Source organism: Cucurbita maxima, unplaced genomic scaffold (assembly GCF_002738345.1).
Source record: "Cucurbita maxima cultivar Rimu unplaced genomic scaffold, Cmax_1.0 Cma_Scf00021, whole genome shotgun sequence".
Taxonomy (NCBI): domain Eukaryota; kingdom Viridiplantae; phylum Streptophyta; class Magnoliopsida; order Cucurbitales; family Cucurbitaceae; genus Cucurbita; species Cucurbita maxima.
In genome coordinates this window covers 2,593,674-2,607,510 of record NW_019272037.1, presented here as the reverse complement: position 1 = coordinate 2,607,510, position 13,837 = coordinate 2,593,674, and the positions used below count along the sequence as shown (strand labels likewise).

The window sequence follows — 13,837 nt, the reverse complement described above, 5'->3', positions numbered from 1 at the left end:
GCCTTTTGTTCTTGAGAAGTTCAAGAAAACGGTGCTGATGGGTCTAGTTTGGGTTGGGTGATGATGGGTCTAGTTTGGAGGTTCTCGAGAAGTTCAAGTAGTTTGGACTCGGATGATGGGTCTAGTTTGGGTTGGGTGATGATCGGTCTCGGTCTAGTTTAGAGGTTCGGACTCGGATGATGGGTCTAGTTTGGGTTGGGTGATGATCGGTCTCGGTCTAGTTTAGAGGTTCGGACTCGGATGATGGGTCTAGTTTGGGTTGGGTGATGATCGGTCTCGGTCTAGTTTGGAGGTTCTCGAGAAGTTCAAGTAGTTTGGACTCGGTGATGATGGGTTGGGTCTAGTTTGGGTTGGGGTCTTTTGTTCTCGAGAAGTTCAAGTATTTTGGACTCGGTGATTGATGGGTCTAGTTTCCTTGTTGCGCTGTCATTGTAAAGCCGGTTTTGCATCGACTCTCCACCGTGGTATTATATTGTCCACTTTGAGCATAAGCTCTGCTTTGGACTTCCCCAAAATGCCTCGTACCATTGGAGATATTCGTCACTTATAAACTCATGATCTTCCACTAAATTAACCAATATGGGGATACACTTTCTTAATCGAGGCTCGACTCCTCTGGAGCCTACAATTATTTGTTCGATATTTGAGAATTCTATTTATTGACATAGTTAAGTTTAGGGCATGACTTTGAGACAAACACTAATTTTTACAATAGTATGATATTATCTATTTTGAGCATAAGCTTTTATGACTTTGTTTTAGGCTTCTCAAAAAGCTTCATACGAATGGAGATAGTATTTTCTACTTATAAATCCATGATATTCCACTCAATTAACTAAGGTGGGACACACTCCCAATAATTCTTAACATTGGGATCGTACAGTTGCATAATGTCAGTGCTGCTCCAATCATGGCTAAGGATGAATGACTAAGAAGGAAAAAGAAAGAAAAAAAAAATTCTACATATCTGTTTTTGGTTGATGAATGAAATAAAAAGATCAAGAAAATATTAGATGAGGAAAAAATGAGTATTTATATATTTTTTTCAATTTAAAAATATTAATAAAACTTTTCAAAATATAAATATAATTTTTGAAATCGAGTATTTTTAATAGATTAGTCTTATTTATTAATAACATTTTTTTTGTTTCATGATAATTACCAAGAACGCCATTACAAAAAATATGAGAAAAAAAAATCAATATTAAAATAATCAATTAAGTTAATAAATAATATAAACAAAATTGATGGAGAGTGGTTTGAATAATTGAGCCACCAGCTTATCATGAAATTAATGATTCAAAGCGTTGATAATTAATTGCAATGGACAAATTATTATTAATTTACAGTCTTTGTCCTACTCTATTTGGACGAGGCATATATATATATATATATTTAATGTAAATCGCTTTAATTAAGTTAATTAAGATAATTAATTTGTTTGGTTTAGCTACCTGCTTTGACCTGAATTCCATTTAAATGTCAAGCAAACAAGCGATTCAGGTTACCATATTTCTTTGCTTATAACTTCAAAAGGAATTTTTCTGGTTACCTTACGAAATGTAGTATTCTCATTTATTGCTTTTATTTAAAATGGTGAGTTAACCACCATATGTAACAAGTTAAAACGAACAATATCGACTAGCGGTGTCCTTGAATTGTTATAAATGGTATCAGGGTTAGGCACTAGTTGGTGTGCTGCGTGAGTACGCTAGCCCTAAGGAGGTGGATTGTGAGAATCCAGATTATTTGGAGGAGATAACAAAACATTTTTTATAAAAAGGTAGAAACTTCTTTTTAACAGATCATTTTAAAACCGTGAAATAGCTAAAATATTATTACAAATAAGTAACTTATCTCACTAAATTATCTAGCACGTATGGCTAAAACTCCACGACATTTAAATTTTGCTAGATCTTTTGAAAAGGGTAGCCATAGATAATTAAAAAATAGAATAGGAAGTCTGGAAGACAAATCAAAATGTTATTTATTTTTACAGAATAAAATGAACAACTAATTTTTTGATTTTTAATGAAAATTTGTTCATCTGTGTATTTTTTCTCATAATTCGTAAGGTTAAATGAATCAATCAAATTGGATCAGCGTAAATTTTTTTAAAGAATCAAGAAAAAGAATAAAGCACCAATTAACAATAATTACAATAATTACTTTTTACTTTTTAGGAAAATTAACTAAGTTGAAAAGAGAATATTAATTCACAACCACCCTTATCTACAAGCACTAGTTATTTATTATTTTTGATGAAGCTAATAATCTTACCCTTTGGTTCAGAGTCCTATGGAGTGCTCCTTGGGTTCTGCACAACATCAATGGCTACGATTAAAAGCTAACTACACAGGAATTTTACGTGTCATTCATTAACACAAACATGCCATTCACAATATTGTTATAATTATCTCACTTAATTCACAATAAACATACAAATTTGATCGAGGTGACAACCATAAGTAACAAGTCAAAATGAACAATATCTACTCAAATGAACAATAGATAACAATATACCTAATGATAAGGTGAGAGATTCAATTCCATTCACTTCTCTTGTAAGAGAACAAAGTTCGAGTTCCACCCTTCAAACTCAAAATACAATGATATTAGTCCTACAATAAATCATGAGTTTGGGGAGTTAGGAAATTCAAAAGAAAAAGGTAAGCAAAGGGAAACACATAAGTGGATATTATGATTTGCGGAAGTTAGACGAATACGACTCTCCACAATGGTATGATATTTTCCACTTTAAATATACGTTCTCATGACTTTACTTTACGCTTTCCAAAAAGTCTCACACCAATGAAAAGAGTATTCTTTGTTTATAAACCCATGATAATTTCTTAAATTAGTTTTCATCATCCAACACTGAGTTGGTTTATATAGTGTTGGTTTATACATGAGCAAATATGCATAATATAATGGAGAAAAATTGTGGAATACGAATAGGAAGACAAGAAGGGTTTCAGAAGAGAAAAGATGAGAAGAACAAGACATGAAGGTTTGGTCGGATGAAGCCAACAAAAGTGCATAAAACCCCATATAAATATTGCATGGATTCTGCCCCTCTGTCTCTCTTTTCATTGTTTTTTCAACGGTGGAATTGGTTTTGCTTTTGCATACGTGGGGAATTAGTGAAATTGTGTGTGGGACAGAGCTTTGACTTTTTCTAGCTCATATTCTAAGCCAATTAGGTACTTCAACTGCTCACTTTCTCTACAGAGTTGGTTTTCACTCCATTTCTTAGCTAAGACATTATAACAAGCAAACCCACCATCTCCCTCCTTCCAACCACTGTGACTGTGTTGATATTATTTCCAATATCGCCTAATTATGATTCCACAAATAGTTAACCCTTTTTTGTTTAGTTTTATATTATGGGCCTTTCTGACCCTCCCTTTTGACCTTCCCGACCTTCTATTTATTATTATGGAACTATGAAAGCAGAGATGTACCTCAACTGATTCTGATCCTCATCTGAAATGGAGATAAATAATGGCGTTGTAGCAATCCGGTGGTCATTTATGGCATTTGCCTGACGGGCAGATTGATATCTCCCAACCATTTGCCTATGCAGTCATTATTATCTGTAGAGTTCGAGAAACCATGGCTCTTCTTCCATGCAGCGCCGCTCTTTGCCTCTTACCATTTTTCACCACGCGTCTTCCACAAGTACTGTCTAAAATTCAACTCTTTTTGAAGAATATGTACCTCTGATCATCTCTTGAAATCTCTCCAAGAACAGGCTGTTACTTGCATTTGCAGCAGAATGGCTGATTCTTCTGCTCTGTTTTTACCATTTGTTGTTGTGCTCTGTTTTTTTATGTGCTCTGTTCCATATGGGTTCGTTTTGTGCAATGGTCAGTTGGATGGTGGTTCGAGTTTAGGCGTGCTTTTGGAGATAAGGAAGTCATTTGTGGATGACCCTGGGAAAGTATTGGAGGGTTGGTCTGAGAGCAATCCGAATTTCTGCACTTGGAGAGGGGTTTCTTGTGGGTCTAACTCGGCGGGTGGCTCGGTTCAAGTGGTGGGACTTAACCTTTCTGACTCGTCACTCGGTGGGTCTATATCGCCAGCACTCGGTAGGTTACAGAACCTGCTCCACCTTGATCTTTCCAGCAACAGCCTAATGGGTCCCATTCCAACAAACCTCTCGAAACTCCATTCGTTGGAATCTTTGCTCCTTTTCTCTAACCAACTCAGTGGGCCGATTCCGGCTGAGCTGGGTTCGATGACGAGTCTACGAGTTATGCGAATCGGCGACAACGCACTTACTGGTTCCATTCCCTCTTCGTTTGGAAATCTTGTGAACTTGGTTACTCTTGGTTTGGCCTCGTGTAGTCTTAGCGGTTTGATACCCCCAGAACTAGGTGGGCTTGGCCGAGTTGAGGATTTGGTTCTACAGCAAAATCAACTCGAGGGTCCGATTCCGAGGGAGCTTGGAAACTGTTCGAGCCTCGTTGTCTTCACTGCAGCTGCTAACATTCTCAATGGCTCGATACCGATGCAATTGGGTCGTCTCGAGAATCTCCAAATTCTGAACCTCGCTAATAATACTCTCTCCGGTGAGATTCCGGTGGAGCTTGGGGAACTCGGTCAGCTTGTATATTTGAACCTAATGGGAAACCAACTCGAGGGTTCAATTCCAGTTTCACTTGCTGGACTGGGTAATCTCCAGAATCTGGATTTGTCTATGAACAAGCTCTCAGGGGGAATTCCAGAGGAGTTGGGCAATATGGGGACCTTGGAGTTCTTGGTTCTATCGAACAATCATCTTTCTGGTGTCATACCGAGAAAGTTATGTTCCAATACTTCCAGTTTAGAGCACTTGTCTCTATCTCAAATACAAATCTCCGGCGAGATTCCGGTGGAGTTGATTGAGTGCAGATCGCTAACGCAGATTGATTTGTCTAACAATAAACTTAATGGGTCGATTCCTGATGAGTTTTATGAATTGAAGGGCTTGACTGATATCCTCCTCCATAACAACAGCTTAGTGGGTTCAATTTCACCGGCGATTGCAAACTTCAGCAGTTTGAAAACTCTTGCTCTTTACCATAACAATCTGCAGGGCGATCTCCCACGTGAGATTGGCATGCTTGGGGAACTTGAAATTTTGTATCTCTACGACAATCAGCTGTCGGGGAAAATTCCTTTCGAGTTGGGGAATTGCTCAAACTTGCAGATGATTGATTTCTTTGGGAATCGGTTCAGTGGGGAAATTCCGGTGAGCATTGGAAGATTGAGGGAGCTGAATTTCATTCATCTCAGGCAAAACGAACTTGTGGGTCAAATTCCCGCCACTTTGGGTAACTGCCATAAACTGACCATAGTGGACTTAGCTGACAATCGTCTTTCTGGTGGGATTCCTTCAACATTTGGTTTCCTCGGAGCTCTGGAGCAGCTTATGCTTTACAACAATTCTCTTGAAGGTAATCTTCCTCGTTCATTGATCAATGTAACAAACCTTACAAGAATAAATCTATCCAAAAACAGGTTGAATGGAAGCATTGCTCCATTGTGTGCTTCCCCTTTTTTCCTTTCTTTCGACCTTACACACAATGCTTTTGACGGTGAAATCCCTCCCCAACTGGGAAACTCTTCCTCCCTTGAGAGGTTGAGATTAGGGAACAACAAATTTTCCGGCGAAATTCCGCCGGATTTGGGGAAGATCCGTCAACTATCCTTGCTGGATTTATCAGGAAATTCTCTTACAGGGTCTATTCCGGCTGAGTTGTCTTTATGTAAGAAACTGACCCACCTTGATCTTAACAATAACCTTCTTTCTGGAACTATACCAATGTGGCTTGGTAGATTGCCTCAATTAGGAGAGATTAAGCTCTCTTTAAATAAGTTCTCTGGTCCACTGCCTTTGGAGCTATTCAATTGTTCCAAACTGATTGTGCTCACTCTAAATGGAAATCTACTTAATGGAACATTGCCCATGGAAATTGGTAGCCTGGTATCACTTAACATCCTCAACCTTGATGATAACCAGTTTTCGGGTTCAATTCCTTCAGCTATTGGTAAGGTAAACAAATTATTCGAGCTTCGTATGTCGAGAAATGCTTTAGATGGCGAAATACCAGCTGAGATTTCCCAACTACAGAATCTTCAGAGCATATTGGACTTCAGTTACAATAACCTGACCGGTGAAATTCCCTCCTCTGTTGCTCTGCTGTCCAAACTAGAAGCGCTTGATCTATCTCACAATGAACTGACTGGAGAAGTCCCTCCAGACATTGGTAAGATGACCAGTTTGGGCAAGCTGAACCTAGCTTACAACAAACTAGAAGGAAAACTGGATAAGGAATTATCACACTGGCCAGATAGTGTATTCCAAGGAAACCATCAACTTTGTGGAGGTCCTCTTGGTCGTTGTAGTGAAGCTTCTTCGAGCCGATCATCGGGTCTGAGTGAAGCGGCAGTGATAGCCATATCTGCAGTTTCAACTTTGGCAGGAATGGCAATTCTATTGCTTACAGTTACCCTTCTCTATAAACACAAACTAGAAAGTTTCAAAAGACGGGGTGAGGTCAACTGCATTTATTCATCTAGTTCTTCCCAAGCACAGAGAAGACCACTTTTCCATAACCCTGGTGGAAATCGAGATTTCAAATGGGAAGAAATTATGGAGGCCACAAACAACTTAAGTGATGATTTCATTATTGGCTCAGGAGGCTCTGGAACAATCTATCGAGCCGAATTACACAGCGGAGAAACTGTTGCTGTTAAGAAGATATTGTGCAAAGATGATCTTTTGTCAAATACAAGCTTCATAAGAGAGGTCAAGACACTAGGAAGGATAAAGCACAGGCATCTAGTGAAACTGCTGGGATATTGCATCCACAGAGGAGCAGGCTCAAATCTGTTGATTTATGATTACATGGAGAATGGAAGTGTTTGGGACTGGTTGCACCAACAACCAGTCAATGGGAAGAAGAAAAAGAAGCTTGATTGGGAGGCAAGATTCAGGATTGCTGTTCAATTGGCTCAGGGATTGGAATATCTCCACCATGACTGTTTGCCCAAGATTATCCATAGGGACATCAAATCAAGCAACATCCTTCTTGATTCCAATATGGAGGCACATTTGGGGGATTTCGGCCTAGCAAAAGCCATTGTCGAGAATTACGACACCGACACAGAATCCAAAACATGGTTTGCAGGTTCTTATGGCTACATAGCTCCAGGTAACACCATTTTTATTCACTTGATTTAGTTGATGGAAATAGATAGTTAACATACTGATGCACGTTTCCATTTCCCAGAGTATGCTTATTCTCTGAAGGCAACTGAAAAGAGTGACGTTTACAGCATGGGAATTGTACTGATGGAGCTCATAAGTGGCAAGATGCCTACAGATGAAGCTTTTGGAGTGGATATGGACATGGTAAGATGGGTTGAGACACGAATTGGAATGCGAAGTATGGCTGATAGGGAGGAGTTGATAGACCCATGTTTGAAGCCGCTTATGCCCAATGAAGAATCTGCAGCATTTCAAGTTCTTGAAATAGCTTTGCTATGCACTAAAACCGCACCACAAGAACGGCCAGCATCTCGGAAAGTTTGCGATCAGCTCCTGCACGTTTATAATCCAAGAACAGTGGGCTATGAGAAGATGCAGACAGATCAATATTCTTGAGAAATAGGTTCATTGGTCATGATCGGTTTGGTTTCAGAGCAATGTCTGCTCCTTTGTTATATAAGAAACAAATTTGTGTTATCTTTAGATGATAGAAAATGTTCTAGTTTATCAAATAGTTTCATGATTTATTAACCTCTCACAAACCACAGATTCTAGAATGCTCAATTCACCTACTGGAAAAGAAGATGGGAAGCAAATCCTTTTAACATCATATTAGTTAGCTTTCATGATTCTCCCATCACAATTGAATTAGAGCATTTATAGAGTTCTTCATGAGTTTACAGCGAAGTACCTAAACAGAGATCGATGCTTAAGCACTGCTTTGGGCTTCGATAAAGGCATTAAACTCCTCTCTTGCCTTGCGCAATCTAGGTGTGATGCAAGACGCTGGCGAGGAAGGACCTGATGGAGACGATGCCGAGAATCGAACATGATGCGACGATTCGTGAGATTTTTGTGACGAATTGTTTTTTGTAACTCCCTTCTGATCTTTATCGAAGACGAAAGCTGCACTGATTGGCGCATTTGCATCCACACTATTTCTTATTAACTCCATTGGCAGATCGAAGAAGAGGCTGCTACTGGAGTCATCTTCGCCAGTATCGTTTGGCATGGCAGATGAAGCCCATGATCCACATTCGAATTTCTCCATGGAAACTGTCCTCGATATCACGCTTCCAATCTCGGTCCTCGATATCCTCATTTTTCCTATCTCTGGTTCTTCTTCCTTTCTGATTGACCTTACGGCCTTCGCTTTGCCGAATCCCGGTAAGAATAAACAGAGAGCCCCGCATTTAAATCCGTCATCGGTAGGTTCTAAGTTCTCTGCACCATTACGATAATCTTTGTTCGATTCAGTCCTGACGAAATCACCGTAACTCGTCGTTTCTGGAAATTTTGCTTTATTCAACAACAAATCCAAATCATCGGCGGGAGCACTTGCTCTGCCTTCGCCACATGACTTGCTCCTTCGAAATTGAGTATCCTCTTGTAGAGCGACTTGTATATCCTGCAACGACGATTTGAGCTTCGTCGAATTCGAGATTTTAAGTTTCGATTCTTGATTTTCAAGTTTTCCTTTCTTTTTCATTGAACCGAATCGGGGAGATGAATTGACGGAATTCGGCAGGCTGTAGCTTAAGAACTTGAACTGCGTCGGAGGTAGCGGCGGCGGCAGATGAAGATCAGGGACATCAGGAGCCGTGATGGGATCGAAAATCATATCCTCTCTCGCCGATGACTGTCTCAATGATATTGGATCCACCGATATCTGTTTTTCCTTTTCCACACATTCGACATCATCGGAACAATACGTTGAACCAACGAACTCGAGCTTCCCGGACATCAACCTCTCATTGTTGAAGTTATCCGACGTAGGCAGTGCAGGTGCCATCACCGGAGAAATCTGTGACAGAGAGGAAGAATTTGAAGGTGAATGGAATTGGAGAACAACCGGCATTTATAACAACAGAAAGAAGAAAGAGATGATCAGCCATGATTTCTCAGAACGTGGGAAGCATTTACTTGAGCCGAATTTGGTAGTGTCTTGCATGATCTGTTCTTGCATTTGCAAGAACCCGCCAAGAAGCAGGTGTTGACTCGAGAAATTTAATTAGTAAAATGGCTAGCGGGCTGCACGAGCTCAATACCATGTAGCAGGATGACTTCAGACGTCTTCTCACGATACATACGTAAATCTTTAATATATTAATTTCCTTATTTCTTTTTTCATTTTTGTACAATAAGAGTGTGATCATCAAATAAGTTGCATAGTCTCAAGGGAAATCGTCATCGTCATTTTTGGCTTTGTGGTTTAGTCGAACCTTAGACAGGTTTGCCTTCGCCAACCGGACATCACTTGTACGAAATATAAGCTTTTTCAGCCACAAACGCCACCTGCGCATACATATTCAATCGTCTGTGAGACAATTGATTTGCTCTACATTAGATCAAGTCATTTGATTTGACTTTGCCTCTACTGGAGCTAAGGTCTCTCAATGCGACGTCGTATCCCATCATCTTGTCTTGGTTTAGATCAAGTCATTTGGTTTGACTTTGCCTCTACCGGAGCCAAGGTCTCTCAATGCGACGTCGTATCCCATCATCTTGTCTTAGTTTCCAACAACACGACTCATGCATTGTGATGTCATCCCATGGCTTGGGACAGCTCGACTATCATGACTTGCTCGAAAACATCTATTGAAATTAACCAATGTGGGACTCACTCCCAATAATCCTCCCCTTAATCGAGGCTCAACTCCTTTTTCTGGAGCCTTCAAACAAAGTACACCATTTGCTTGACATTTTAGTCACTTTTGACTATACCTTCGAGGCTCACAATTCTTTGTTTTATATTTGTTGACTCCTTTCTCTAAGTTCTCAAACAAAGTACACCTTATGTTTGACATTTTAGTCACCGGGTATGATTCTGATACCATGTTAGAAATCACGACGAAATCACGACGACAATTTTCCACAATGATACGATATTGTTTACTTTGAGCATGAGCTCTCATGCTTTGGTTTGGACTTCCCGATTAAAATTAACCAACGTTGAGAACTACTGGAACATAGGCTTCCGAGTGTCGTTTCATATCAAAGCGTCAACCTAGCTTTAAGAGATGAAATGGGCCGCCTCCCTTGCGAAACCTAAAGAAACAAAGCCCAATTTAATCGACGTAAGGAAACCGGACAAGACTCCATGCTTGCGGAAGTTGGCTACGTGGCGAGTAGCCATTGGTTCATTTCACGTGGCACACAATTTGATTGGTGGAAACAACGCAATGCAAGTGCTTTCGAGATCTATTAATATGGAATTTTAGTACAAGGGCGGAGAGGTTTGCCGGAACTTATTGAAATGTTCTAAGAGAGTTCTGTTTCGATTGGGATCTAGTCTTGTAAGGCTCTGTAGAGTTTAGGGTTTGAGATACAGAAGATGAAGGCGGTTCCTTTAGGATTAGCTGCGGCTTTGCTTGTTCTTTGCGTTTCTATTGTTCAGCTCCGAGCATCAGACGACGAGGTAATCTGTTTCAGCTTGTTTTGGCCTTCATTTCCTTGTTTGTTTCTCTTAGATTAAGATCCAATTGGTTGTTCTAAATGTTAAGGTCCTGTTTAATTATCTAAAACCTTTCTGTTTTTGTGGAGTTCAGATCTTTTACGAGTCCTTCGACGAGAGTTTTGAAGGCCGCTGGATCGTGTCCGAGAAGGACGATTATCAAGGTTTGTTTTCCTTTTGTATCTGTTGTGGAATATTCGTTGATTTTTGTAATTTCTGCATATTCTGAATTGCTTCCTGCTGGATGTGTATATATCCTGATCTGTAAGTGAAAAAAGGGAGGAAACAGAGTGAATGCGTTGGCTCTTCGATTTTACTTGATGAATGCTTCTTTATTTCATTCCTATCTTTTTGTATCTACTTCTCTCATCGATAAGTTATATCTTGCATTTTCTACGTGGTTAGGGTTAGTGTATGAGACATTAGTTTGATCAATGACATGAAGAGAAGAAATATGGACTTCCGCAATTATTGACGATTATAGCAATTTTTGGCATTTACGTTTGTTGGCTTTTTTATGGCATAGTTGGGGGGTGTCGCATCAGTTGCTAATTACTAACAGTTTTATTTAGCTTTGATTCAATTTTGAATTGTTAATGGCATTAAGATGGTGGAATAAAGATTAGAAGAGGATATATACATATGTAGTCTTTCACGCTGGTTGATTAGGTAGAGTTGCTTAGGTAACTTATTATTCTGTTGTGTTCTATAGGTGTCTGGAAGCATTCTAAGAGTGAGGGACATGATGATTACGGGCTTCTAGTAAGTGAGAAGGCAAGGAAATACGCCATTGTAAAAGAGCTCGATGAGCCAGTGAGTCTCAAGGATGGAACTGTGGTTCTCCAGTTTGAGACTCGCCTTCAAAATGGGCTTGAATGTGGTGGTGCCTATCTGAAATACCTGCGGCCCCAAGACGCGGGGTGGAAAGCTAAGGAGTTCAATAATGAGTCTCCTTACTCTATCATGTTCGGACCTGACAAGTGTGGGGCTACGAACAAGGTGCACTTCATCTTGAAGCATAAGAATCCAAAGACTGGGGAGTACGTTGAGCATCATTTGAAGAATCCTCCTTCTGTTCCAGCTGACAAATTGTCTCATGTTTACACTGCCATTTTGGAATCTGGCAATGATGTGCGCATTCTCATTGATGGGAGCGAGAAGAAGAAGGGAAGTTTCCTTTCTGAGGATGATTTTGAGCCTCCACTAATTCCTGCCAAGACAATCCCTGATCCAGACGACAAGAAACCCGAGGACTGGGATGAGAGAGCGAAAATTCCTGATCCTGATGCAGTGAAGCCAGATGACTGGGACGAGGATGCACCAGTGGAAATTGAAGATGTGGAAGCTGAAAAGCCTGAAGGATGGCTAGATGATGAGCCTGAGGAGATAGATGATCCTGAGGCCACCAAGCCAGAAGATTGGGATGACGAAGAGGATGGTGAATGGGAGGCCCCAAAGATTGATAACCCAAAATGTGAGGCAGGTCCGGGTTGTGGTGAATGGAAGAGGCCAATGAAGAGGAATCCTGCATACAAGGGTAAGTGGCACGCCCCAGAAATTGACAATCCTAACTACAAGGGAATTTGGAAGCCTAGGCAAATCCCTAACCCTAGCTACTTCGAAATTGGAAAACCCGACTTCGATCCTGTGGCTGCAATTGGAATTGAGATCTGGACCATGCAAGATGGTATCTTGTTCGACAATATTTTGATCGCCAAAGATGAGAAAATTGCAACTGCATACCGTGATGCCAAATGGAAGCCGAAGTTCGAAGTCGAGAAAGAGAAAGAGAAGGCCGAGGAAGCAGCAGCTGCTGGGCCAGACGGTCTTGCAGAATATCAGGTATAGATCTATCACAGCTTTGGTACTCTCCCATTGATAGAAAACACTAAAATGTCTTTTCTCATCCCTGGCTTATGTTATGTGACTATCCTGCAGAAGAAAGTATTCGATGTCCTCTACAAGATCGCAGACATCCCCTTTCTAAGTCAATACAAGTCAAAAATACTCGTAAGTGAGGAAGTGTGCTGTCTTACTCGTTTTGGATTCCATTTATTTAGTATGGTCCTATAGTGAGTGTGTGAATGCGTGCAGGATATCATTGAAAAGGGAGAGAAGCAACCAAACCTCACCATAGGCATCATAGTCTCTGTATTGGTGGTTTTCTTCACCATCTTATTGAGGATAGTCTTCGGAGGGAAGAAGGCAAAGCAACCGGTGGGTGTCGCTCTCTAGAATTTTATTTACAGGAAAGAAGGTTGGCATATGGGAGTAGGGGATTTACGTTGTTTGTTTTGTTGGTTGGTGCAGGCAAAGAGAGAGGAGACGAGCGCGGTAGCTGCAGCAGAGAGTTCCAACGATCAAAGTGGAAGTGGAGAAAAGGAAGGAGGAGAAGAGAAGGAAGAGGCTGGTGCTGGTGCTGGTGCTGGTGCTGCTGCACCCCCTCGTCGAAGGTCTGGTGCTAGGCGAGATAATTAGAGAGAGGGAAGAATCGAGTGTTTTTACAATTTGCTGGTTCTGAATGCTAAAGTTGAAAGAAAGTAGCGCTGTGATTGTGTAAGCAAAGCTGATTCTTCAATCTTTTTAAGCTAGTCAGTCGGTCAGTCATGGAAGCATACTATTTTGAAGTCTAGATACGAAGATGTGGTGTTGGGTTGGGGGTTGTGGAACTTGGGTTTGGGCTCGACAGGAAGGATTTTGAGGACAAAATTGTTTTGGATTACCATTTTTTCCTTAAATTTTATACCTCGCCTTTCATTTTAGTTTTTAGTTGTCATGATTTATTTTTACGAATTTCATAGCTAATAGCTATAAAAACGCTTGTTTTGATTTGTTAGTCAAATTATAAAACCATCCCTTTTAGCATTTTATCATCATCATCAATTTTATAGTTTCATTTTGCTGTTATTTTATGGCGCCCAAATTAGTGATTACAAAAACTTATTTCGTTTTGGGACTTTTTTTTCCCTGTAAAATCATTCTTATTAATAATAATTAAAAAAAATAATCGAGAAAAAGAAATCCACGGATATTCTTTGGGTTTGGAGCAGTCCACGTCACATGGTAGGAACATCTAATAGACACATTCAATTCTGATCCTTAAACTTTTCAAAATATACCAATTT

General features: G+C 40.2%; 3 protein-coding genes and 1 long non-coding RNA gene across 5 annotated transcripts; 2 read left to right on the top strand and 2 right to left on the bottom strand.

The window, feature by feature from the left end:
• Nucleotides 1-2,256: 2,256 nt before the first annotated feature.
• Nucleotides 2,257-3,549, bottom strand: LOC111495114. The gene is made up of 3 exons (XR_002720277.1): nucleotides 3,465-3,549; nucleotides 2,524-2,598; nucleotides 2,257-2,317 (listed from the first exon to the last, which is right to left on the bottom strand). It is a non-coding gene; the product is annotated as an uncharacterized LOC111495114 (long non-coding RNA).
• Nucleotides 2,925-7,759, top strand: LOC111495107 (LRR receptor-like serine/threonine-protein kinase GSO1). The gene is made up of 2 exons (XM_023144982.1): nucleotides 2,925-7,202; nucleotides 7,281-7,759. The coding sequence occupies exons 1-2, from the start codon at nucleotides 3,779-3,781 to the stop codon at nucleotides 7,652-7,654; spliced, it is 3,798 nt and encodes a 1,265-aa protein (XP_023000750.1). The 5' UTR covers nucleotides 2,925-3,778; the 3' UTR covers nucleotides 7,655-7,759.
• An 84-nt stretch (nucleotides 7,760-7,843) lies between these two features.
• Nucleotides 7,844-9,283, bottom strand: LOC111495110. 2 transcript variants are annotated; one of them, XM_023144986.1, is made up of 2 exons: nucleotides 9,182-9,283; nucleotides 7,844-9,062 (listed from the first exon to the last, which is right to left on the bottom strand). In XM_023144986.1, exon 2 carries the CDS (start codon nucleotides 9,048-9,050, stop codon nucleotides 7,968-7,970), a length of 1,083 nt encoding a protein of 360 aa, XP_023000754.1. In that variant the 5' UTR covers nucleotides 9,051-9,062; nucleotides 9,182-9,283; the 3' UTR covers nucleotides 7,844-7,967. The 2 variants fall into 2 exon arrangements, with proteins under 2 accessions (XP_023000754.1, XP_023000753.1); XM_023144985.1 differs by having other exon boundaries at nucleotides 7,844-9,283.
• A 1,185-nt stretch (nucleotides 9,284-10,468) lies between these two features.
• LOC111495201 (calnexin homolog) lies at nucleotides 10,469-13,502 on the top strand. The gene is made up of 6 exons (XM_023145133.1): nucleotides 10,469-10,676; nucleotides 10,807-10,876; nucleotides 11,425-12,554; nucleotides 12,651-12,722; nucleotides 12,807-12,929; nucleotides 13,023-13,502. Exons 1-6 carry the CDS (start codon nucleotides 10,593-10,595, stop codon nucleotides 13,188-13,190), a joined length of 1,647 nt encoding a protein of 548 aa, XP_023000901.1. The 5' UTR covers nucleotides 10,469-10,592; the 3' UTR covers nucleotides 13,191-13,502.
• The last annotated feature ends 335 nt before the right edge of the window (nucleotides 13,503-13,837 follow it).